The sequence below is a fragment of the Ranitomeya imitator genome, chromosome 2 (assembly GCF_032444005.1).
Source record: "Ranitomeya imitator isolate aRanImi1 chromosome 2, aRanImi1.pri, whole genome shotgun sequence".
Classification (NCBI taxonomy): domain Eukaryota; kingdom Metazoa; phylum Chordata; class Amphibia; order Anura; family Dendrobatidae; genus Ranitomeya; species Ranitomeya imitator.
The window spans coordinates 490,863,457-490,890,345 of record NC_091283.1 but is presented as its reverse complement, the minus strand read 5'-3'; the positions used below and the strand labels follow the sequence as shown (position 1 = coordinate 490,890,345).

General features: G+C 43.5%; 1 protein-coding gene across 1 annotated transcript in view; it reads right to left on the bottom strand.

The window, feature by feature from the left end:
• ITGA3 (integrin subunit alpha 3) overlaps window positions 1-26,889 on the bottom strand; it is a 124,396-nt gene that overhangs the window by 93,459 nt on the left and 4,048 nt on the right. Inside the window, exon 2 of the mRNA XM_069751445.1 lies at window positions 2,742-2,869. Coding sequence (XP_069607546.1) covers window positions 2,742-2,869 — 128 coding nt within the window. The remainder of the gene's footprint in view (window positions 1-2,741; window positions 2,870-26,889) is intronic.

The following is a 26,889-nucleotide window of genomic DNA, read 5'->3' as shown; positions in this document are numbered from 1 at the left end:
TCACCTGATCCACGGCCTGACCAGTGGATTACCAGATTTCCATCCCTCCCTCAGACCTAGTCATATTCCCAACACAGATGCAGATCACTGGGAGTAACATCACCATCTTCCACGTCTCAGCTGCACTGCAGCATTAGCACAGACTCCGAACCCGGCAGTCAGGATCTGCTGGACAACAGCCAGACAGCCGCAGGTTGGAGACTACTGCTGTTCTCCAGCTGTCAGACCAAACCTCCCACCATCCTGTGCCTCCTCAGGACTGGAGGCATGCCGAAGTTGTACCAGCAGCCGAGAAACATCAGGTCTGTAGACCCCTGACACATGAAATTCCGGGAACAGCAATAATAACTGAATCTTTACCCAAGTGCAACTGAAAGAAGCCAGGTCCGAGCTCCATGATACATTCAGGTACAACCACAATATACTGATAAGAGGACGCACTCAGCTTTCCTAGAGTCCTGAATGGCAAATCCTCCTGGTTGTATTGCAGCACCACTCAGCAGATTTACCATTTAGACCTCTAGGAAAGCAGGTCTTCGTTGTCTGACTGGTTTGCCGATATCCACCCATCCCTATGTTCATTTTATGAGATATGATAGGGGCATCAATGTGATTGGACCATTTTTTATGCCAAATGACGATCATAAATAAGAAACTGTGATACAACTCAAAATTACACCCAATGACCAACTCAGCTCAGCTAAATATTAATGTTCAGCTCAACGATGCCTTATTAACTAAACTATGGCACATCTAATAACGTAAGAAACCTCCGTCAGATCTTGACATCAATCAGAGACCACCTTTTCACGTAGATCTTGGATGACAGTCATTAACTGACCTTTTTATACCCCCCACTCTTATTTGAAAGAGGACACGATCTCCTGACGAGATAATTTTAGTAAATACATACAAAAAAAAATCACAATTCTGGAGCACTTTATTTTTTAACTCTGTGTTGAGCAGTTCTTCCACAATTCCTCCTGGAAATGTATAGATTGTTACCACCTCCTCGTCATTGTGTCATGTCCCCTACATAGGAATCTCAGCACAGTTGTCTATTTAGTCATATTTTTCCAGGAAGAGTAATGGAGGATCTTCACAACACAGAGTTTTTATTTTATGGGAATATAATAATTTACTAACAGAGATTAGACAGGTGAAAGATCCACAGCCAAAAAAAAAAATTAAAGGGCGTTTTCCATGACCAAAACTTTACTTTAATCAATAGATCTTGGAATAATAATAAGTTCCACAATTGGATGTATTTACATGAAATGTTCCTGTGCTGAGATAATCTTATATATGTGCTGTGTAATGGCTGTGTCTGACTGTGCAGGAACATGGTCTGATCATACCACAGCTCCTGGCCGAGGTGGGGGGAAATTGTACAGACATTACATAGTAAATGATTCTAAGTAAAACATTGTTTAAAAACAGGCAGGGGAATGTTTTTACCTCCCAAAAAAGAATCAGATGCGATCCCCCGCTGTGCTATGTGTATATTCTTTTTTTCCACCCCCCTGCCAAGGGGCTGTGGTATGATCAGAAGACCATGTACCTGTACGGTCAGACACAGCCATTACACAGTACACAGCAGGGGTACATTTATAAGATTATCTCAGCACAGGAACATTTTATTTAAACACATCCAATTGTGGAAATTATTATTATTATTATAAGATCTGTTGATTAAAATTAACTTTTGTTCATGGGAAAACCACTTTAAGGGCAGTCCCACACGTCCAGATAATTCCGGTACCGGAAAAATCGGTACCGGTATTATCCGTGTCCATGTGCCCGTGCGTTTCACACGTGTGCCGCCTGTGTGCCCACTGGGTACCACACGCACCGTGCAGGAGACAGCGCTAAAGTTTAGCGCTGTCCCCTGCATCTGGTGCTGAAGCCGCGATTCATATCTTCTCTGCAGCAGCGTTTGTTTAAAATAAAGGTCCATGTCCCCACCCCCCTCCCACCCCCTGTGCGCCACCAATTACAGTCATGAATATGCAGCTCCACCTCCCATAGGGGTGGAGCCGCATATTCATCACTGTAAATGAGCGGCCCCATGTGACCGCTCATACAGTAGAAGGTGCGGCCAGGACAGGAAGCAGCGCCAGCCAGCGAGGGAGCCGGGTGAGTATTTTAAGAACAGCGGGCGGGCGCACAGGGGGTGGGGACATGGACCTTTATTTTAAACACGAGAAACAAAAAAAAAAAAGTATTATTCATAACTTCTTTACAGCAAACGCTGCTGCAGAGAAGATGTGAATCGCGGCTTCAGCACTAGTGGGGGGGACAGCGCTTACTGTAGCGCTGTCTCCTGCACGGCACACGGACTGCACATGGACAACGTCCGTGTGCGGTACATGTTTTACACGGACCCATTGACTTTAATGGGTCCGTGTAATCCGTGCGCTCCCACGAACACTGACATGTCTCCGTTTTTGGCACACAGAGACACGGTCCGCAAAAAATCAATGATATCTGCACAGATGCATTGATTTCAATGTGTCTACGTGTGTCAGTGGCTCCGGTACGTGAGGAAACTGTCACCTCACGTACCGGAGCCACTGACGTGTGAAACAGGCCTTACATTCACCTAATCTATTGTCCAAATTTAAGACTCCTCTCGACACCTGTAGTTGGATCAGTGAGCGTCCCATGTGGACACATTGCTAGGCGCCTGGTACTCCAATAACGATTAACGCGCAGTGATATGGAACACATGACTGACTCACATTCCTGATCGATGGAGACTCTGAAACAGTCGGATTTCGACGTTGTGATAGGACAGGCGTAGACGGCTCCTGTTCTGTTAACATTCACATTTGGGGGTGCTGCATCTTGGGGAGCTCCTGACAGCAATCTGTAGGGGCAGATAATAGGATTATTATGTAATATATTACACCTATAAACTATGATAAAGGATTCTATTACAGAACTTACCATATATACATACATATAGAAAAACTGGTGCTACATAAGAATATGAAATGAGCCAAATGACGTAGGTGCGAATTGTGTGCATGAGTATAATACTTTCATATTTAAAGCGTACAAGTTTTAACAAAAAACTGTCTGTGTACATCAGGAATAGTACGACTTAAGCATTTTTCTCCAATCTCTCTATTTTCAGATTCAATTTCTTATTTTCAGTTGTCACTGAGCTAGTGGGTAGAGACTCGCAATTATGGCGTCTCCCATTCACACAGTGACATGAGGGATTCCTGCTCTCCTGCCTCACAGAAAAAGCAGCACCATGGAGGGCATTATACTGCTGTACTGAGCAGTGCGGCTGTGAATACAGCTCTGAGGTGAGATAAACAAGACAGCACCAACCCGGGTCAAAGTATATTATTATGTGTGTCTCTTTAACTCTGCTCAGCAGGTTTTCATATTGGATGATGAGTTCAGGAGGCAGACGGGAAGAGAAGTGCATCATAAGTAAAGAAAGAATCAGCTTTATCTGATAAGAAATTACTACGTTTCTAATTTTCACTTGCACTATTGACTTATACAAAGTTTTCCAAAACAATACTGACCATTTCAACTCTATATGAATGGGACCTGTGTTGTATGGGGCATGGAATTAGCACCCCAATAGGTCTTAAGTTCATATTCTCGCCTACAGTAGTCTCACCCATCCCTTGTAGATTGTGAGCCTTCACGGGAAGGGTCCTCTCTCCTCCTGTACCAATCGTGACTTCTATTCATTAAGATTATTGTACTTGTCTTTTATTATGTATACCCTTCCTCCCATGTAAACTGCTATGGAATAAATGGCGCTATAATAATAAATAATAATAATATTCCTCTTGTATTAAAGGGATAATACCAGAGTTTCAAGTTATCGATAGGGTAGGTGATAATTTGATTGCTAGGGATTAGAATGCTGGGCTCACTAGCGATCCCGAAAACTTGGATCTGGAACTACAAGAATTGACCAGAGGTGCATGTGTTCAACCTTCACTCCATTCACACTCTAGAAGACTGCCAATAACTTAAGTACAACCCTTGGCTATTACGGTACTTTGCGATCCCACAGAGTATGAATGGAGTGGAGAACCAGCCTGCACCCTTCGCCCCATTTTACACAGGGTTCTTCACAACTCCATCATCGTGGTTCCAAAGTCCAGTTCTCGGGATTACTAAGTACACCAGCATTCAGACCCTCAGCAATCCGTAAGTTAATTCCTATCCTATGGATAAAGGAAGAGTAGCAATTCTTGGACTAAATCCCAGTCGGTTAGAAATCCTATGATGAGCTGCATGGCATCTCCCACTCTTGCCCAGTAGGTCTACGCACCTAATTACAGCAAAGTATTCCAATCATGTATCATGGCTTGTTACAGCTGCCCCGTAATACCCAAAGAGCAGTAATAAATCACATTTGTAGAGTCCTCCGAGATAATCCTACAGCAGGCTACAATTTATTTCTTTCCATAACTATACACACCCACCATCCTCCGCCATCACCCACCAGTATGCTGATACCGTGTTTAGACTAAGGTTGGCTGGTTTCAATCACCACGCTGGGAATGTTTCTGGGTAATAGATCTGAATAATAATGCATCGACCCTTCAAAAAGTTACCCTTTCTGGTGATTTTTAACATTCACCCCCTCCCACCCCACTTTAATAGAGGGCTGCACAGAGCCTGTATAAACCCCCTTTCAATGGCTTATTGCTCCCTTGCTTGCTAATATGGCGATGTCTATAGCAGTGGTCTGTCGTCCTCCAACCTGGGGTGAGACTACAATGCTCAGCACGATCTGTGCACGCTGGGAATTGTATTTATGCCATTACTCATGGACCAAAGGTTGCAGACCAATGGTCTACAGAAAGGATGATCCTTTCCCAAGAGGGCAGGTATGGGGTCCTCAGAAGCCCAGCACCCTCTCTATGGGGCCCATAGCAGCTGCAAAAGCTGATTCAATATGATGTACAACTGGTTGCCAAATCATGGTGGGATACATAGCTTTGGTGGGCTGTTTGGATGGTTGACAACATATGGGTTGTATAGTCCTACCTAATGTATTCTATAGGACGTAATTGCTGTAATGAAATGGTTATTATCTGATGATCTATACCAAGACATAGTGAGATTTGTAGTGCCCATCAGCAGGATTGTCACAAGAGATATAGGAGATGGTGGGTGTTGTGCCTGTCTGTACAAAATTCTTCAGACCGGAGGGGGTTAACGTCTGGCTCTACACCCCAGGATATGATATCTGGTTTTGCAGCAGAATTAATTCAACATTTGCCTTACAGCACCTGTAAGTGTTGTGTCACTGATCTGCGGGGGAAGTCAGGATAGATACCCCTCCTGGGAATATGATATGAATTTCTGCTCGATAAAGGGTTAAATCATGAATGATCCCACTGGCAGCTAACGGAAATAAATTTGTCGGTGACTAACAGGAGACTACCTGCATTTCTGGCATGCCTGGGGTGAATCAGAGGAAGAACACTTATCATGCCACACCCGGAGTGACACACAGCGGGTAGTGCCAGCCTCCATACACACTGCAGCATAATGACGAGCATGGGCAGGACACATGGGTACTGTGCCAAGCTGCAAAGGCATACAGTACTACATAGAGACCAGGCCGGGACTGTGCCAACACACATTCACTGCGCTATGAATGAATGTAGCAATGTCTACAGGGCATAGGTGCCAAATCACATGTGTAGTAATACCGCAAAGTGACAGCAAAGCTGCATATACAATACAATAGTGCCAATGCATATACCTTAGGGTGGGCACTGAGGGTGCCATATGGCAACAACTACCGACTATAATCTAGTGCTGAGCTGATCCCTTCTAGGTTGGCACTTAGATAAACTGATAGCAGAGCTGTTAACCTTATAAAAGGAAAGGAGTCCAGCTCAAAGGACAGGTTCAGCTTCATTCAGAGAAAATTCATGCAAAGAACATCCGGTAATCATGATTAATGGTGCTGCGACACCTGAAATGCGTAGATGCCAACACTATTTTAGGGCCAATTCATTCGCCACCATCTCACCTGAGGTCCTTTGCATGAATTTTATCTGAATAAAGCTGAACCTGTTCGCTGAGCTGGACTCCTTTCCTTTCTATTTGCATTTCTGGGCCGTGACAGAGCCAGTGTCCGAGCTACGAACGCGTTGGGAGATTACCAATGGTGAGCTGGAATTATTATTACACAATCTGTTAACCTTATACTTATTATTTTTCTGCAATGCCAAAATGCTACTATATATGACAATGATTTTGACATTCCATTATTGGCATTAGAGCAGTGACCAAGTAAAAGCCACACCAGGGAGTCAGAGGTAAAACCACCCCAGAGAATCGGGCTACCCACCATGCCCACTATTCTGCAAGCAAATGGAGTTTGCACACTCATCCATTATAGTCCACAAGATCATAAACCTAAAGGGATTCTCTGGGACTTTTTTTTTTATAGACCATTTTGATGGATCATTGGACTTCCGAAGTCCAGGACTCGCGCCATTCAGCACAATAAGGGTATGTTCACACACAGCGCTTTGCAGCTTCAAAAACCAGAGTCAAACCAGGGCTCTTTCCCACCACAGCTTTTATGGCAAAGAATGAAGAATAAGGCACTAATAAATGTCAGAGAATACCATAAGCCAACAAAAGAAAAGTGACTTGAAGAACTTGCAAATGATGAATCATGTCCTGTGTGTCAAAGGTTGGGAAGAATAGCTCCATATCACTGACACAGATAATATAAGTCTCCAAGGCAAATATCCTGCAAGCAACACTCCATATCTCAGCTGCCTGGACTCCTGTGAGTCTGGCGGTAATTTATCAGGTTTTAGGGGGTGTAAGTATTTAACAATGGTAATATATCTAAAAAAACATGTAAATATAATAGTATATGCAAGAACGGACCAGTATAGGTGCAACGTGATATGTCCTATGAGGAAAGTCAGCAGCATGCCGCACAAAGCACAAAACTTGTGTCAGAAGCGCTCACATTGACCCCTGAGATAAGGGAGCTGAGTGAAGTCTACAATGTCTCCTGCCTCCTCCTTTCTTGCATGTTCCAACATGAGAAGTGCCCAAAATAAGCTGTGGGCTACAAAGACAGACATTAGGCTAGGACGGCAAGTGCGTCTGTAGTTTACTGTATATATCTATGGGCACTGACTGAGTTGGTGTGTAAGTAAACACATTCACAAATCTAATCGGGTTGGAGATACCATTTGAAACAAGCAATATATCTAAAACTCCTGAACAGACCCTCTAAGATAAATATGAGCGAGTTGAGGTCCTAAAGGGTGTGCATAGCTTAGTAACTATTTTGATTTCTCTAATGTATTTAAAATAAAAAACAGGCAACTTTGCAAACAAACAAAAAATATCTCCTTCTGTTATGTGTCTACACCTTTTAAAAAGACCTATGTGTCTCCATGGCGACAGACTACAAACCCAAGCAGTGTAGTCAGATACTGCAGTGATGTCATTCCACCCCTTCTTGCTAAATTAAGTTGCCCACAGATATTAGATAGTTGCTGTCCAAACGTTTCTTCAGCAGACAGCTTTGACCTCCCATGCACATGAGCGGTGTGGCCGCTGCACTGAAGGCCCAGCTACTGGAGTGAATGAACTTTATTCCTAACGGCAACCTCCGGCTTTCAGGCATAGAAGCACAACATCAGTCACCGCTTGGTACATACTGTGCGGCGGCTGTAACCGCACCCCAGCACGGACTGAGAATCAGGAAGCCCCCGTTCACATGGCTCAGAAATTCCCACAAAACCAGCTTTTTTAGCTTATGTTAATCTAATGTGTGTGGGGGCCTTTACAGATAGTAGAAAGGTAGGCAGATGGAGAAGCGTTAAGGTACCATCACACTGAACGGTATCGCTAGCGATCCGTGACGTTGCAGCGTCCTGGCTAGCGATATCGTTCAGTTTGAGAGGCAGCAGCGATCAGGATCCTGCTGTGATGTTGTTGGTCGCTGCAGAAAGTCCAGCACTTTATTTCGTCGCTGGACCTCCTGCAGACATCGCTGAATCGGCGTGTGTGACACCGATTCAGCGATGTCTTCACTGGTAACCAGGGTAAACATCGGGTTACTAAGCGCAGGGCCGCGCTTAGTAACCCGATGTTTACCCTGGTTACCAGCGTAAAAGTAAAAAAAACAAACACTACATACTTACCTTCCGCTGTCTGTCCTCGGCGCTGTGCTTCTCTGCACTGACTGTGAGCGCCGGCCAGCCGGAAAGCACAGCGGTGACGTCACCGCTCTGCTTTCCGGCCGCTGTGCTCACAGTCAGTGCAGGAAAGCACAGCGCCGAGGACAGACAGCGGAAGGTAAGTATGTAGTGTTTTTTTTACATTTACGCTGGTAACCAGGGTAAACATCGGGTTACTAAGCGCGGCCCTGCGCTTAGTAACCCGATGTTTACCCTGGTTACCGGCATCGTTGGTCGCTGGAGAGCTGTCTGTGTGACAGCTCTCCAGCGACCAAACAGCGACGCTGCAGCGATCGACATCGTTGTCGGTAACGCTGCAGCGTCGCTGAGTGTGAAGGTACCTTTACACGTAACTCTAAAATCAAATTACTTCTTCAGCGAGGAAGAGGACTTGAACTCTAGTGCCGTCCATTGGAAGTAGCAATCCTAAAAGTCAATATTGACCCTTTAAGGAGCCTAGGAAAAAGCCAAACAAGAATCATAATTTGCAAATGTGTTTCAGGGTATTACCCCTCCTCAGTGCAAAGCATGAGATGTGATTTTGCTGTACGAGAGGCCTCTAACTGGGTTCTAAGGGGTAACGTTTCTCCATGTGGAGAGTGACATGCCTGACATGCCAGGGTAAAGAGACTTAGAGGCCATACAATGCAAATTTTGTCATGCTCATTAAAGGGTCAATACTGACTTTTAGGATTGCTACTTCCAATGGGTGGCACTAGAATTCAAGTTCGTTTCCTATCTGAAAAGGCAATTTTTATGATCAGATTACAAAATGTTTGTGCTCTATAACTATGGGGACACAAAGTTCTGCATAGGAACCGTGAACAAAAGACAGTAAGATATTTTTAATTATCATTATTCATTAAGTTGTTTTACTTTTTATTTTATATTCAGTGGAGCAACAAATAATGTGCTGAAAAAGAATACATACCCTTGAAATGTAAAAGTAGGTTCTGGAGGCACTATCTGTGCTATAAAAAAAAAGGTTCCGGAAGTATTATAGAAAATTGGTTTAAAAATGAACTCACAATGGTTAAAAGTCAGAATGATATAATCTACAGAAGAAAGATGAACCAGGGAATAATATACGGTGATAGTTAATCATCGTTATTAATAACTGTACTAACCAAGAGAAATGATCAATAGGAACGCAGCAGGAGACATCAGATACTAATAGGTCTAGGAAAAACACAAACAGAAGTCTATTAAAGAAACTCAACAATGTTTGTAAGTTCTGTTTTAGCAAACATGGTTTCACTTCGAGGTGAGTATGTTTCCAATGATGCTAGTAATGAAAATCCCAAAACCCACCAGGAAAAAATAATAAACCACAGATATAAGATATATACATTAGATTAATGTCAAACCCACTGACTTCATCGCGAACTGATGACTAATGTAATAGTACCCCGTCAAGACCCTAACCCTGCAACATGTCAGTCGAAAGGGTGGAGCTCCAAAGTCACCTTGCAGCTCCAAAATGGCTATCATGAACAGGCTTGGCGCAAAATACTCCGTTTCCTAGAACCCAGGGTTTGCCCTGGCCTTCACCCTTTAACCCCTGTACAGGGATCTGGACTTACACAGGGGTCCCTGGGCTAGACCCACAGAGTTAGCTGCTATTCGGTGGCGCAAGTTAGCAAGAAGTACAGTCAGGTAGCCGGGTCAGAACCAGGAAGTTGCCTCAGGAACAGAATCGTAAAAGGAGTGGGTAGTCAAATGTTAAGCTGAGATCAAAGAATGGGAATAATCAGGACAAAACACAGGCACACAGCACAGATGTATATACCAGGGTAACAGAACTATTGACTGGCAGTGGGTACTGGCTCTCGAAGGTTTATATAGACCAGTCATACCCAGTGCTGACAGGAGATGGAAACCCAAATTAACAAGATTAACCCCGTAGCTTCTGGAATGGTTAGAGCCAACATTCTGCACCATAGGAGCGGTGCCATCTTGCAGTAGCCGGCACAGATGTTACAGTTTTATAGATCACGTTATCACGTTCTATGTTTTCACTCATATTCAGGTCACCACATAACAGGCAAAAGACAATATAGTAAGGCTCCCTGTTGTGATATGGTTTATCCAATATATTTTTATATCTCTCAACTCTTTCCCCCAATTTTTTCCCGCTTTGCAGTTTTTTGATTGTTGTATCTGTAGTCCAATATCCCAGGTTTCTAGTTTTCTCATTTTTCAGCTACCTGATTGATCACCTATTCCATTTGTTGAGCACATCTTTTTGTTAATTTCATACACGTTATACTTTCTTATGTTGTACGATGTTTTTGTGTTCATGCTTAGCCTGACGAAAGGTCTGTGACACAAAACGTTGCGCTCACAAGAAATTATATTCATAAATGAAGTGTGTTTATTTTTGATTCTGCATAATACACAATAAAGATGTTTTGAGGCAATTTTGCTAATTTTGTAGAGCTGTTCCATCCTTTTCTAAATGTTCTGTGAGGATATCTACTAAAATACAGAACAAGACGGCCTTTACATAACTGGTCACCATGGATGAACACAAAAATCATGGTTCACACGGGAAAAAGACAAAGCCATTGGCTCATTTGGTACTGGGTGCTGTGCCAGTTGGTCTATGGGAATTTGACAATATGCCACTGGGTCAACACAAAGAGGCTGTACATGATACTACAGAGTAAACAATTAGCTACAGAAATGCTTCTAATTTTCAAGGAATGCAAATCTTTAAATGAACCATTACAAATGGAGAACACAATACACATACCATCTGGATGAAGCTATCCATTTATTAAAGTCTTAAACTGTAACTTTGGCCTTAGGTATACATAATTATGATCCATACATCATGAATGTCCAGTGTAGAGGAAGTGACATCACTTGTGGAGGCGGCGCTTGTCTCTGCATGCCGGGTATTCCTACATGCACTGACAGTGCGCTCTGCTGCCGGGTGGCTACTTCTGATCAGAGATGTTGAGAACACACTGTCATTATGCCCATTGCACAGTGACAAGAATCTACTGAGCATCCGTTGGAATTGACTGCCGACGCATACTTAGTTTAGCAGGGACTAACTCAGCCCCTGAAACGAAAATCACTGACGAGCAGAGATTGGGGGCAGAGACTGAGTCATTGATACTGTCCCTGATGATGCTTTGTTTGAGCATCCCGGAATGCACAGGGATACTCAAACAAAGCATCATCAAAAAGGAAGCATTAAAAAAAATAATAAAGTAGTTAGATCTTGCGGTTTGTGAAGGATAGTGAATTTTTAATTAAAATATATTAGTATTGAGTATCCCAGCCTGCACTGGAATACTCAAATGAAGCGTCATCAAAAAAATAGAAAAAATAAAACAGTGAGATAATGTGGTTAGGGAAGGATAGTGAATTTTTAATTAAAATGTATTACAAAATAGATTCGATTATGGCATTAAATAGATAGGCATTTAGGATGAAATTGAATTTCTGTTTGGCACCACCCTTTTAAGCCTCAGAGCATGGATTGAAGAGAAGAAGTGGTGTGCCCACTTATGTCTATTACACCCTCTATTACATCTATCTTATAATCCTAATAAAAGTGCCCACTCTCTAAAAGGTATAAACATCCTCTTTCCAATACTACGTTAAATGGGTAGGATGTTGACTTTGTTATCCCCTTTACCCCCAAGGGTGGTTTGCACGTTAATGACCGGGCCAATTTTCACAATTCTGACCACTGTCCCTTTATGAGGTTATAACTCTGGAACGCTTCAATGGATCCTGGTGATTCTGACATTGTTTTCTCGTGACATATTGTACTTCATGACAATGGTAAAAATTCTTTGATAGTACCTGCGTTTATTTGTGAAAAAAACGGAAATTTGGCGAAAATTATGAAAATTTCGCAATTTTCCAACTTTGAATTTTTATGCAATTAAATCACAGAGATATGTCACACAAAATACTTACCGTATATACTCGAGTATAAGCCGAGATTTTCAGCCCAAAATTTTGGGCTGAAAGTGCCCCTCTCGGCTTATACTCGAGTCAAGGTGGGTGGCAGGGTCGGCGGGTGAGGGGGTGAGGGCGCTGAGGTATACTTACCTAGTCCCAGCGATCCTCGCGCTGTCCCTGCCGTCCCACGGTCTTCTGTGCTGCAGCTTCTTCCCCTCTTCAGTGGTCACGTGGGACCGCTCATTACAGAAATGAATAAGCGGCTCCACCTCCCATATGGGCGGAGCCGCCTATTCATTCCTCTAATCAGCGGTGCCGGTGACCGCTGATAGAGAAAGAAGCTGCGGCACCGAAGACCAGGCAGAGGGACAGCGCGAGGATCGCCAGGACTAGGTAAGTATAGCATATTCACCTGTCCTCGTTCCAGCCGCCGAGCGTCGCTCCATCTCCCCGGCGCCTCCATCTTCCCGGCGTCTGCGCTCTGACTGTTCAGGCAGAGGGCGCGATGACGCATATAGTGTGCGCGGCGCCCTCTGCCTGATCAGTCAGAGCAGAGACGCCGGGAAGATGGAGGCGCCGGAACGAGACGCCGGGAGCTGCAATCAAGGGAGGTGAGTATGTGTTTTTTTTTTTTATTGCAGCAGCAGCAGCGGCGGCGGCAGAGATTTATGTGGAGCATCTATGGGGCACAGTGAACGGTGCAGAGCACCGTATATGGCACATCTATGGGGCACAGTGAACGGTGCAGAGCACCGTATATGGCACATCTATGGGGCACAGTGAACGGTGCAGAGCACCGTATATGGCACATCTATGGGGCACAGTGAACGGTGCAGGGCACCGTATATGGCACATCTATGGGGCACAGTGAACGGTGCAGGGCACCGTATATGGCACATCTATGGGGCACAGTGAACGGTGCAGAGCACCGTATATGGCACATCTATGGGGCACAGTGAACGGTGCAGAGCACCGTATATGGCACATCTATGGGGCACAGTGAACGGTGCAGAGCACCGTATATGGCACATCTATGGGGCACAGTGAACGGTGCAGAGCACCGTATATGGCACATCTATGGGGCACAGTGAACGGTGCAGAGCACCGTATATGGCACAGCTATGGGGCACAGTGAACGGTGCAGAGCACCGTATATGGCACATCTATGGGGCACAGTGAACGGTGCAGAGCACCGTATATGGCACATCTATGGGGCACAGTGAACGGTGCAGGGCACCGTATATGGCACATCTATGGGGCACAGTGAACGGTGCAGAGCACCGTATATGGCACATCTATGGGGCACAGTGAACGGTGCAGAGCACCGTATATGGCACATCTATGGGGCACAGTGAACGGTGCAGGGCACCGTATATGGCACATCTATGGGGCACAGTGAACGGTGCAGAGCACCGTATATGGCACATCTATGGGGCACAGTGAACGGTGCAGAGCACCGTATATGGCACATCTATGGGGCACAGTGAACGGTGCAGAGCACCGTATATGGCACATCTATGGGGCACAGTGAACGGTGCAGAGCACCGTATATGGCACATCTATGGGACACAGTGAACGGTGCAGAGCACCGTATATGGCACATCTATGGGGCACAGTGAACGGTGCAGAGCACCGTATATGGCACATCTATGGGGCACAGTGAACGGTGCAGAGCACCGTATATGGCACATCTATGGGGCACAGTGAACGGTGCAGAGCACCGTATATGGCACATCTATGGGGCACAGTGAACGGTGCAGAGCACCGTATATGGCACATCTATGGGGCACAGTGAACGGTGCAGAGCACCGTATATGGCACATCTATGGGGCACAGTGAACGGTGCAGGGCACCGTATATGGCACATCTATGGGGCACAGTGAACGGTGCAGAGCACCGTATATGGCACATCTATGGGGCACAGTGAACGGTGCAGGGCACCGTATATGGCACATCTATGGGGCACAGTGAACGGTGCAGGGCACCGTATATGGCACATCTATGGGGCACAGTGAACGGTGCAGGGCACCGTATATGGCACATCTATGGGGCACAGTGAACGGTGCAGAGCACCGTATATGGGGCACAGCTATGGGGCACAATGAACGGTGCAGAGCACCGTATATGGCACAGCTATGGGGCACAATGAACGGTGCAGAGCACTGTATATGGGGCACAGCTATGGGGAAATATGAAAGGTGCAGAGCACTGTATGGCACAGCTATGGGGAAATAATGATCTATTTTTATTTTTGAAATTCACCGGTAGCTGCTGCATTTCCACCCTAGGCTTATACTCGAGTCAATAAGTTTTCCCAGTTTTTTGTGGCAAAATTAGGGGGGTCGGCTTATACTCGGGTCGGCTTATACTCGAGTATATACGGTAATAAGTAACATTTCCCACATGTCTACTTTACATCAGCACATTTTTGGAACCAAAATTTTTTTTTGTTAGGGAGTTATAAGGGTTAAAAGTTCACCAGCAATTTCTCATTTCTACAACACCATTTTATTTTAGGGACCACATCTCAATTGAAGTCATTTTGAGGGGTCTATATGATAGAAAATACCCAAGTGTGACACCATTCTAAAAACTACACCCCTCAAGGTGCTCAAAACCATATTCAAGAAGTTTATTAACCCTTCTGGTGCTTCACAGGAATTTTTTGAATATTTAAATAAAAATGAACATTTAACTTTTTTCACAAAAAATTTAATTCAGCTCCAATTTGTTTTATTTTACCAAGGGTAACAGGAGAAAATGGACCCCAAACATTGTTGTACAATTTGTCCTGAGTATGCCAATACCCCACATGTGGGGGTAAACCACTGTTTGGGCGCATGGCAGAGCTCGGAAGCGAAGGAGTGCCATTTGACTTTTCAATGCAAAATTGACAGGAATTGAGATGGGACGCCATGTTGCGTTTGAAGAGCCACTGATGTGCCTAAACATTTAAACCCCCCACAAGTGACACCATTTTGGAAAGTAGACCCCCTAAGGAACTTATCTAGAGGTGTGGTGAGCACTTTGACCCACCAAGTGCTTCACAGAAGTTTATAATGTAGAACCGTAAAAATAAAAAATCATATTTTTTCACAAAAATTATCTTTTCGCCCCCAATTTTTAATTTTCCCAAGGGTAAGAGAAGAAATTGGACCCCAAAAGTTGTTGTACAATTTGTCCTGAGTACGCTGATACCCCATATGTGGGGGTAAACCACTGTTTGGGCGGATGGGAGAGCTCGGAAGGGAAGGAGCGCCGTTTGACTTTTCAAAGCAAAATTGACAGGAATTGAGATAGAACGCCATGTTGCGTTTGAAGAGCCACTGATGTGCCTAAACATTGAAACCCCCCACAAGTGACACCATTTTGGAAAGTAGACCCCCTAAGGAACTTATCTAGAGGTGTGCTGAGCACTTTGACCCTCCAAGGGCTTCACAGAAGTTTATAATGGAGAACCGTAAAAATAAAACAAAAATTTTTTCCCACAAAAATTATTTTTTAGCCCCCAGTTTTGTATTTTCCCGAGGGTAACAGGAGAAATTCGACCCCACAATTTGTTGTCCAATTTGTCCTGAGTGCGCTGATACCCCATATGTGGGGGGGAACCACTGTTTGGGCGCATGGGAGGGCTCGGAAGGGAAGGAGCTCCATTTGGAATGAGACTTAGATGGAATGGTCTGCAGGTGTCACATTGCATTTGCAGAGCCCCTAATGTACCTAAACAGTAGAAACCTCCCACAAGTGACACCATTTTGGAAGCTAGACCCCCTAAGGAACTCATCTAGATGTGTTGTGATAGCTTTGAACCCCCAAGTGTTTCACTACAGTTTGTAACGCAGAGCCGTGAAAATTTAAAAAAAAAATCTTTCCCCCCAAAATTATTTTTTAGCCCCCAGTTTTGTATTTTCCCAAGGGTAAGAGGAGAAATTCGACCCCAAAAGTTGTTGTCCAATTTGTCCTGAGTACGCTGATACCCCGTATGTTGGGGGAAACCACCGTTTGAGCGCATGGCAGAGCTCGGAAGGGAAGGAGCGCCATTTGGAATGCAGACTTAGATGGAATGGTCTGCAGACATCACATTGCGTTTGCAGAACCCCTAATGTACCTAAACAGTAGAAACCCCCCACACGTGACCCCATATTGGAAACTAGACCCCCCAGGGAACTAATCTAGATGTGTTGTGAGAACTTTGAACCCCCAAGTGTTTCACTACAGTTTATAACGCAGAGCCGTGAAAATAAAAAATCTTTTTTTTTCCCACAAAAAATATATTTTAGCCCCGAGTTTTGTATTTTCCCAAGGGTAACAGTAGAAATTGGACCCCAAAAGTTGTTGTCCTATTTGTCCTGAGTACGCTGATACCCCATATGTTGTGGTAAACCCCTGTTTGGGCACACGGGAGAGCTCAGAAGGGAAGAAGCACTGTTTTACTTTTTCAACGCAGAATTGGCTGGAATTGAGATCGGACGCCATGTCGCGTTTGGAGAGCCCCTGATGTGCCTAAACAGTGGAAACCCCACAATTATAACTGAAACCCCAATCCAAACACACCCCTAACCCTAATCCCAATAGTAACCCTAACCACACCTCTAACCCAGACACACCCCTAACCCTAATCCCAACCCCATTCCCAACTGTAAATGTAATCTAAACCCTAACTGTAACTTTAGCCCCAACCCAAACTGTAGCCTTAGCCCTAACCCTAGCCCTAACCCTAGCCCTAACCCTAACCCTAGCCCTAGCCCTAACCCTAGCCCTAACCCTAACCCTAGCCCTAACCCTAGCCCTAACCCTAGCCCTAATGGGAAAATGGAAATAAATAAATTTTTTTAATTTTTCCCTAACTAAGGGGGTGATGAAGGGGGGTTTGATTTACTTTTATAGCGGGTTTTTTAGCGGATTTTTATGATTGGCAGCCGTCACACACTGAAAGACGCTTTTTATTGCAAAAAATATTTTTTGCGTTACCACATTTTGAGAGCTATAATTTTTCTATATTTTGGTCCACAGAGTCATGTGAGGTCTTGTTTTTTGCGGGACGAGTTGACGTTTTTATTGGTAACATTTTCGGGCACGTTACATTTTTTGATCGCTTTTTATTCCGATTTTTGTGAGGCAGAATGACCAAAAACCAGCTATTCATGAATTTCTTTTGGGGGAGGCGTTTATACCGTTCCGCGTTTGGTAAAATTGATAAAGCAGTTTTATTCTTCGGGTCAGTACGATTACAGCGACACCTCATTTATATCATTTGTTTATGTTTTGGCGCTTTTATACGATAAAAACTATTTTATAGAAAAAATAATTATTTTGGCATCGCTTTATTCTCAGGACTATAACTTTTTTATTTTTTTGCTGATGATGCTGTATGGCGGCTCGTTTTTTGCGGGACAAGATGACGTTTTCAGCGGTACCATGGTTATTTATATCTGTCTTTTTGATCGCGTGTTATTCCACTTTTTGTTCGGCGGTATGATAATAAAGCGTTATTTTTTGCCTCGTTTTTTTTTTTTTTTTCTTACGGTGTTTACTAAAGGGGTTAACTAGTGGGCCAGTTTTATAGGTCGGGCCGTTACGGACGCGGCGATACTAAATATGTGTACTTTTATTGTTTTTTTTTTTTTTATTTAGATAAAGAAATGTATTTATGGGAATAATATATATTTTTTTTTTTTTTCATTATTTTGGAATATTTTTTTTTATTTTTTTTACACATTTGAAAATTTTTTTTTTAACTTTTTTACTTTGTCCCAGGGGGGGACATCACAGATCAGTGATCTGACAGTTTGCACAGCACTCTGTCAATCACCGATCTGAGAGCAGTGCAGGCTGCTTCACAGTGCCTGCTCTGAGCAGGCTTCTGTGAAGCCACCTCCCTCCCTGCAGGACCCGGATCCGCGGCCATCTTGGATCCGGGGCTTGAGCAGGGAGGGAGGGAGGTAAGACCCTCGCAGCAACGCGATCACATCGCGTTGCTGCGGGGGGCTCAGGGAAGCCCGCAGGGAGCCCCCTCCCTGCGCGGTGCTTCCCTGCACCGCCGGCACATCGCGATCATCTTTGATCGCGGTGTGCCAGGGGTTAATGTGCCGGGGGCGGTCCGTGACCGCTCCTGGCACATAGTGCCGGATGTCAGCTGCGATAGGCAGCTGACACCCGGCCGCGATCGGCGGCGCTCCCCCTGTGAGCGCCGCCGATCGCGCTGGACGTACTATCCCGTCCATGGTCATAGGGGCCCACCCCACATGGACGGGATAGTACGTCCGATGTCAGAAAGGGGTTATAGATTTGCATGCCTGTAATTTAACACTCCAACCTTATGGAGATTGCAGGTTGCCTACAAACAGTCCTTACACAAGCTGAATGAGAATCACACGTTGGAATTCCTGTTTACATACTCATTTTCACACAGGTTTTTACTCGTCTACTGGAATTCTTGAGCCAACTAAAACAATCGGACTAAGACTCATTGCAAGAGTTAAATATGGTTCCTCCCAGAGTAAAGCTGAAGGTGAGATCCAATCTTAGCACTCAAGCAAATTTTCGGATGGTTCTCCAGAGTAGATATTCATTTCTAACTAGTCTCTTGGCATTTACATATAAAGGAGGTCCATTTGATGATAATAGATTTGATGGTGCTCCGGGGGATCATCAGATCATGAGATATTTTTTTTTAATATCTCACCCCTGACTTGTACTTATCAACAACTTTGTCCCTGACCTGTTGGGAGATCTCCATGGCCTTCATGGGGTTGTTTGGTTAGTGGTGCCTCTTTGGCCTTTCAGGATAGGTGTGTATATACTCACAGACCATATGACACTTAGATTCCCCCCCCTTCCCCGGTTGGACTTCCTCTCATTTAGCATGTGACTTTTGAAGGTAATTATTAGCACCAGAAATTTTTAGGGGCTTCATAGCAAAATGGGGGAATACATATGCACATGCCAATTTTTAGTTATTGAATCTCATAAGTTTAATTTATGCCTATATTTTTCTCACTTCACTTCACCTACTTATACCATTTAGTTCTGATGCATCACCCAGAAATCGGATTACAAAAAAATTTAAACACAGGTTGCAATGTAACAAAATAGGTAAAACACCAAGAGGGGTGAATACTTTCGCAAGCCACTGTACATCTAAAAATGCCATAATAAGCTCCATAAAATAATTACCGGTAGACGTTTTCCATTAATTTAGAAAAAATTATTACAGGATTCTTCCCATCTTCATAGATGGATATTGTTGGAAAGTGACAGTAAATAAGCAATTTTGCAATATACTGCTTATTAAAATTTTCAGCCATTCTTGAGATATCAACACTTTCCTTTTGTTTACAATTCATTGTCTTGGGAGACCGACCACTGCTGCTAGATGGCTGGACATGCACAGGGGCTAAATAATTATTTTCTACTGAGTTTGTAAGCACTGTGTTAAAGCTGGTCATATTGCTGGAGTACGCTTTTACCTCCTAACCCAGTCAGCTTCAGCATTGCGCTTGCAAGCTTGATATCAGAAGTGGTCAGTCTCCTAGGTAATGAGATGTAAACAAAAGAAAAGTGTCAATATCTCAGGGAAAGGCTGCAAATTTTTATAAGCATCAAATTGCAAAAGTGCTTGTTTTTCCAAGCCCTATCTGACAATATCGATCTATGAAAATGGAAATAACTCTAAAAGGAGCCCTTTAAGTAGAGGCTTTCCTGTAGACTTAGGAAACAATTTTCAGCCACGTGGTTATTGTATTTTTTCTCAAGGATTATGGGATTTCAGTCCTATTGTTTCCAAGTACAGTAGACAGTGCCAGGAGTGTGATCCGCACTCTGGTATAGCCTCAGAAGCATTACTTTCTTTAGCTAAAGGGTGAATGAATGAATGAATGAATGAATGAATTCTGCCCCCACAGGGCACAGATTTTTTAAGAGATGAGGTATGTACAGAAGGGAGGTGATGTGAGAACACACCAAGAATCTATGGAATGCGTGGCAGGAAATGAGGACTAAACACACACACCTATATACTCACTCCTGCTATACACAGCACACTCCTACTAACACAGGTAATATTGTGCCACAGCTACGGTATATAACTACCTGCGTGATCTTCATCTAAAATGTTATATTTTAACCAAACACATACTAAAAAATCATTTAAAAAATTATATTCACCATGAAGGTTGTATATATATGTATACTGCTCAAAAAAATAAAAGGAACACTAAAATCCCACATCCTAGATATCTCTGAATGAAATATTGAAATATTCCAGTTGCAAATTTTTATTCATTGCATAGTGGAATGTGTTCAGAACAATAAAACATAACAATTATCAATGTAAATCAAAATGAATATCCCATGGAGGTCTGGATTTGGAATGATACTCAAAATCAAAGTGGAAAATCAAATTACAGGCTTATCCAAGTTAAGTGGAAATGCCTCATGACAAGGAAAAGATGCTCAGTATTGTGTGGCCTCCACAAGCCTATATGCCCTCCCTACTGTACAACGCCTGGGCATGCTCCTGATGAGGCGGCGGATGGTCTCCTGAGGGATCTCCTCCAAGACCTGGACTAAAGAATCCGCCCACTCCTGGACAGTCTGTGGTGCAACGTGACGTTGGTGGATGGAGCGAGACATGATGTCCCAGATGTGTTCAATCGGATTCAGGTCTGTGGAACGGGCGGGCCAGTCCATGGCTTGATTGCCTTCATCTTGCAAGAACTGCTGACACACTCCAGCCACATGAGGTCTGGCATTGTCCTTGCATTAGGAGGAACCCAGGGCCAACCGCACCAGCATATGGTCTGAGGATCAGTCAGGCTAACTCTGGCGAGCACATGGATGGCTGTGCGGCCCTCCAAAGAAATGCTACCCCACACCATTACTGACCCACTGCGAAACCGGTCATGCTGAAGGATGTTGCAGGCAGCAGAAGCAGATCGCTCTCCATGGCGTCTCCAGACTCTGTCATGTCTGTCACATGTGCTCAGTGTGAACCGGCTTTCATCTGTGAAGAGCACAGGGCGCCAGTGGTGAATTTGCCAATCCTGGTGTTCTGTGGCAAATGCCAAGCGTCCTGCATGGTGTTGGGCTGTGAACACAACCCCCTTCTGTAGATGTCAGGCACTCAGACCATCCTCATGGAGTCAGTTTCTATCAGTTTGTACAGACACATGCACATTTGTGGCTTGCTGGAGGTCATTTTGCAGGGCTCTGGCAGTGCTCCTCCTGTTACTCCTTGCACAAAGGCTGAGGTAACAGTCCTGCTGCTGGGTTGTTGCCCTCCTACGGCCCCCACCAACGTCACGTTGCACCACAGACTGTCCATGAGTTGGCGGATGCTTTAGTCCAGGTCTGGGAGGAGATCCCTCAGGAGACCATCAGCCGCCTCATCAGGAGCATTCCCAGGCATTGCAGGGAGATCATACAGGCACGTGGAGGCCACACACACTACTGAGCATCATTTCCTTGTCTTGAGGCATTTCCACTGAAGTTGGATCAGCCTGTAACTTAATTTTCCACTTTGATTTTGAGCATCATTCCAACTCCAGACCTCCGTGGGATATTAGTTGTGATTTACGTTGATCATTTTTAGGTTTTATTGTTCTAAACACATTCCACTATGTAATGAATAAAGATTTACAACTGGAATATTTCGTTCAGTGATATCTAGGATGTGGTATTATAGTGTTCCCTTTATTTTTTTGAGCAGTATATATATACTATATATATATATATACTATATATATATATATACACATACATACATACAGAATATCAGTGAATCACCTCCTACATTACAAAGCTAAAGAAGAAAATAACCGGGTGCCTCTAGTAGTCACCTACAATGCAAATCTGGAGGTGATAAGGGGAGCTGAACGGAAATTACGATCTTTACTACGCAAAGATGTATTATTCCTGTGTCCTGTTGTGCATAAATATGTGACTCTTCAGATTTTGTATCATTCTATGACTGATGAAGATACCTGTGTAGTCTCGAAAGCTTGCAATTTGTTACCATCTTTTCAGTCCGCCATTAAAAGGTATCAACCACTGAAGACTCTCACTTCTAAATACTTTTCTTACAAATGTAGATATTTAAAAGATGAAAAATAATAAAAAAAAGTCAAATTTAAAATTTGCAAATTTATAAAACTACGTATTGTTTAGAATGGTCAGTTGTAATTATAGACAACCTATGGCTGTCAGAGAATGCTAAGAGTTTTAGTTTGGAGAAGTAGAGGATGGAGGTCATGATTACAGACTGTCTGTAGACTGCTGACTTTTGTATCCCATTAATGCAATTCCTTAAAGGAGTATTCCCAATCTCCCAAGATCTTATCCCAATATGTAGTTGATGTAATAAGAATAATAGTGGCAAACACCTCCAATTAGAACTGTAGTATAGTTTTTCTGATGCGCTATGTCCCTTTCCTCATGTGCAGGCATTGCAGGACCTTAGGTATCCATGGTTACGTCCACTGATAAAGTGACAGTTAGCTAGTTGCTAGTGGTCGTATCCATAGGTACCTAAGGTCCTGCAATGCTTGCACATGAGGTAAGAGACATAGTGAATCAAAAAAACTATACTACATTCCTAATTGGAGGTATGTGCTAATATTATTATTATTACACGTACTACATATTGGGATAGGATCTTGGAGATGGGAATACTCCTTTAAGGTTTGGTTTTAGGTCCATTCTTCCACAACGTGTCCTGTCCAGGCCTACTGTAAGTATACAGCTTATCGACACCTCCAGTGGCATCCTGTCTGGAAGACAGACAAAACTTTCCTCAGGAAATGGGATGGCATCACCCATTATCATGTAAGACAGAAGGACTGTGGTCAGAGACTATAAATGTACTAATAAGCAACGGCAGTCAAAACAGCACACAAAGAAAATCTAATAAATTAACACAATAATTACAAAATCGGTCCTGGTGAGGTCAAATATGACAAAACTCTGCATGCTCTGTAATGAAATCTGTCTGCTATGTTACTTGTGCACAATGGAGGCATATTTAAAGCAACACTTCAGATAAAAGTTGTACACCGTATTATATCTAGTCTAAGAAATTAGAGACCAGCATGACTCTCACTTTTTCAGAATGGAGGGTGACTACATTGATCTGCCCACGAACATGGAGTTACAGAGTAGTCACCTGCTGATTACAGCTGTTGTTGCTAGGTAACAGTACAAACTGATTTGGTTGCTACCTCACATTCTCAGCACCCATTGGGAATTTCTTGAACTTGTACCTGAATCTTTTTACATTTCCTTGATTTCCTTGTAAAAGGGGTCGATGGACTGAACACCATGAGTTCAGATTCTAAAATCTCCCGAAACAGCTCCATATTTCAGAATGGTAGCATTACAATGTAATATACAGATGGGACGAGTCCTACAAACAATAAGTCCCTCATTGTCAGCTGTAAGATGATGCTGTCAATATATATGAGCAGCCACCAGACATTGTCAGCAATGTTTCTGACTGGATAGGTGAGGCCATTCTCCATTTCAAACCCAAGCTCCTGTGTTATTAGTGATACTTTCAGACATAATACAGCCGCATATATCACTGCTGCTATAAAACAGTATGGGCAATTAATTTTCCCGAGGGGCCACATGAGAGACCATGACTGTTGTGGAGGGCTGAACCAATAGGCTGAAATTAATTCTGCTCATTATTAATATTAACATATTACGGAAATTAATATTGAGCAAAATAAAAGTATGCTGACACCCCCCTATATAACGTATGAGACCGCATGCAGCCTCCTATATACCATAAGAGCCCACACGCAGCCCCTATATACTGTAAGAGCCCTCACACAGCCCCTATATAGAGAATGAGACCCCACATAGCCTCCTACATTCAGTACCAGCCTCCACATAGCCTCCTATATTCAGAATGAGCCCCCACATATCCTCCTATATACAGTATGAGCCCACACATAACATCTTATACGCAGCACAAATCCTCATATAGCCTAGTATATACAGAATGAGCCCCCACATAGACTCCTATATACAGTATGATCCCCCACATAGACTCTTATATACAGCGCTAGCTCCACATAGTCTCTTATATGCAGCATGTGCCCCACATAGCCTCTTATATAAAGCATGTTCCCCACATAACCTCACTAGATACAGTATGAGCCCCCAACATTGCCTCCTAAATACAGCAGAAGCTCCCCAAATATCCTCCATATATACAGTGTGAACTCCACATATCCTCCATATATCAGTGTGAGCCCCCACAAAGCCTCTATATATACAGTGTGAACCCCACATAGCTTCTCATTTACAGTGTGATCCCCACATAGCCTTCTATGTACGGTGTGTCCCACATAGCCTCACTATATATAGTATGAACTCCCCACATAGCCTCACTATACAGTATGAGCCCCCACATAACCTCCATACCATATATACAGTATGAGCTCCACATAGCCTCCATATATAAAGTGTGAGCCTCACATAGATTCCATATATACAGTGTGAGCCCCACATAGCCTCCTATATACGTAAAAATATCCCATCCCAAAAATAAATAAATACTTTCCTCGCTCTTGATCTCCCAGTGCTCTGCTCCTGTCTTCTTTGCACAGATTGTCAACAGCAGCACAATGAAATGAAGTTTCAACCCTTTGGCTGTCTGGGTCCACGGCCTGGACTACAACAGCCAGGGGGCCAGATGTGGCCCATGGGCCATAGTCTGCCAGGTCTGACCTAAAGCCATTGTCTTGTATCATGGGATGACACTGGTCTACAGGCACCCATTACACATTAGATAAAGATCAGTCAAGCCCACCAAAATCTTCAGGATCAGCTAGCCATCCCTAATAGAAGATCTCAGCAGAAGAGAAGAATCAAGCAGTTGTAATTGAAATGCTTTTTTTTACAACTTCTATATTGTCATGCAGCAAATTTTTGATTTTAGCTAACTGAAAACTCTTGGCCAAGTATTCAAATATAGGAGGGAGTTTGGAGAGAGCGCTGTCAATCACGAGAGTGACGCCGACAGCTATATACTCTATGGACAAAAGTACTAGGACAAACCTCTTAATAATTTTCATTCAATTCCATTACCCCTAGTGTATAATATCCGGACCCTCGCCATTCAGTCTGGCTTTACCAATATTTGTGAAAGAATGGCTCGTTCTAAAGAGGTCACTGAATTTCTATAATGGTAATGTCCTTTGGTAACAAATTAAGATGATGTAATTTCTTCCCTCATAAATATGCCATGATCACCTGTGAGTAACTTTATTGAGAAGTGGCATCTCAGCCATGAAGTGAAAAAAAGTTCAAGAGCTGTTGCATGCCAAGCAGCCTTACATCACCAAACACAATACCACATATTGTGTGACGTGGGGTAAGGCTGCCATAATTGGACTCTTGAGCAATGGAAACATGTTCTGTGGAGCCATAAATCACACTTTTCTATCTGGCGTCTGAAGGACAAGTCTTGGTTTAGAGGACATTATCTGCCTGTCTGCATTGTGCCAGTTGTAAGGTTTGGTGGAGGGATAATAATATGGGTCTGTTTTTCAGGGGACAGTATAGACCTCTTTGTTCCAGTGAAGAGAAACCCTTACTCTTTAGCATACCAAGACATTTTGGACAATTGTAGCCTCCAACATTGTGGAAGCAGTTTGGGGAAGACCACAGTTCAGTGCACAAATTAAGATTCATAAAGGTGTGGTTGGGTGACATTGGTGTGGAAGAACATGACCGGCAGCACAGAGCCCTGACCTTCAAACCATCCAACACTTTTGGGTGAACTAGAACTATGATTGTGAGCCCAGACCGCTCATCTTATATTAATATCTCACAAACGTTCTTCTGGAGGAATAGACAAACATTCCCATAGATAGTAACATAGTTAGCAAGGCCAAAAAAACACATTTGTCCATCCAGTTCAGCCTATATTCCGTCCGAATAAATCCCCAGATCTACGTCCTTCTAAAGAACCTAATAACTGTAAGATACAATATTGTTACACTCCAGAAAGACATCCAAGCCTCTCTTGAACCCCTCGACTGAGTTCGCCATCACCACCTCCTCAGGCAAGGAATTCCAGATTCTCACAGCACTAACAGCAAAGAATCCTCTTCTATCTTGGTGGAAAAACCTTCTCTCCTCTAGACGCAGAGAATGCCCCCTTGTGCCCGTCACCTTCCTTGGTATAAACATGCTATAATGCCATTCAGAATTTTGGAGAAACCCTTCCCAGAACACTGGAAAGTGTTATAGCTGTAAAGGGGGGACCGGCTCCATATTAATATCTATGGTTGTAGAATGGGATGTCACAAAAGCTCCTGTAAGTGTAGTGTGGAGTCCCTATTCTTTTGTTCATATTGTATTAGGAGTAGAATTACATGCCAACCATTTAAATGGCTAGATAACAACATAATAGAAAGGTGCGGCAGGTCCTCCAGAGTATTAGCCACTCTTCATAATCTCCATACTCTCAGTCTGTAGTGAGGAGACCCCCATATTAATGTCTGTATGTCCTGTTCTGACAGATGGAAAGGAGTCGTCTGACCCTTTCGTACCTCAAAAGCTAAGTTTTCTAACGTTTTTTACCTTTTAAAGCTTTAAAGGAGTTGACCTCATTTTACTTGAAGGTAACAGCTCTATTTTAGCATCTGTATCACTGTTGCTCTAAGGCAAACTGAAGATACCTAGACCCCCTAGTCTTGTACAATGGTGGTCTGACACCAGGGAAAAGAGTTTCATACAT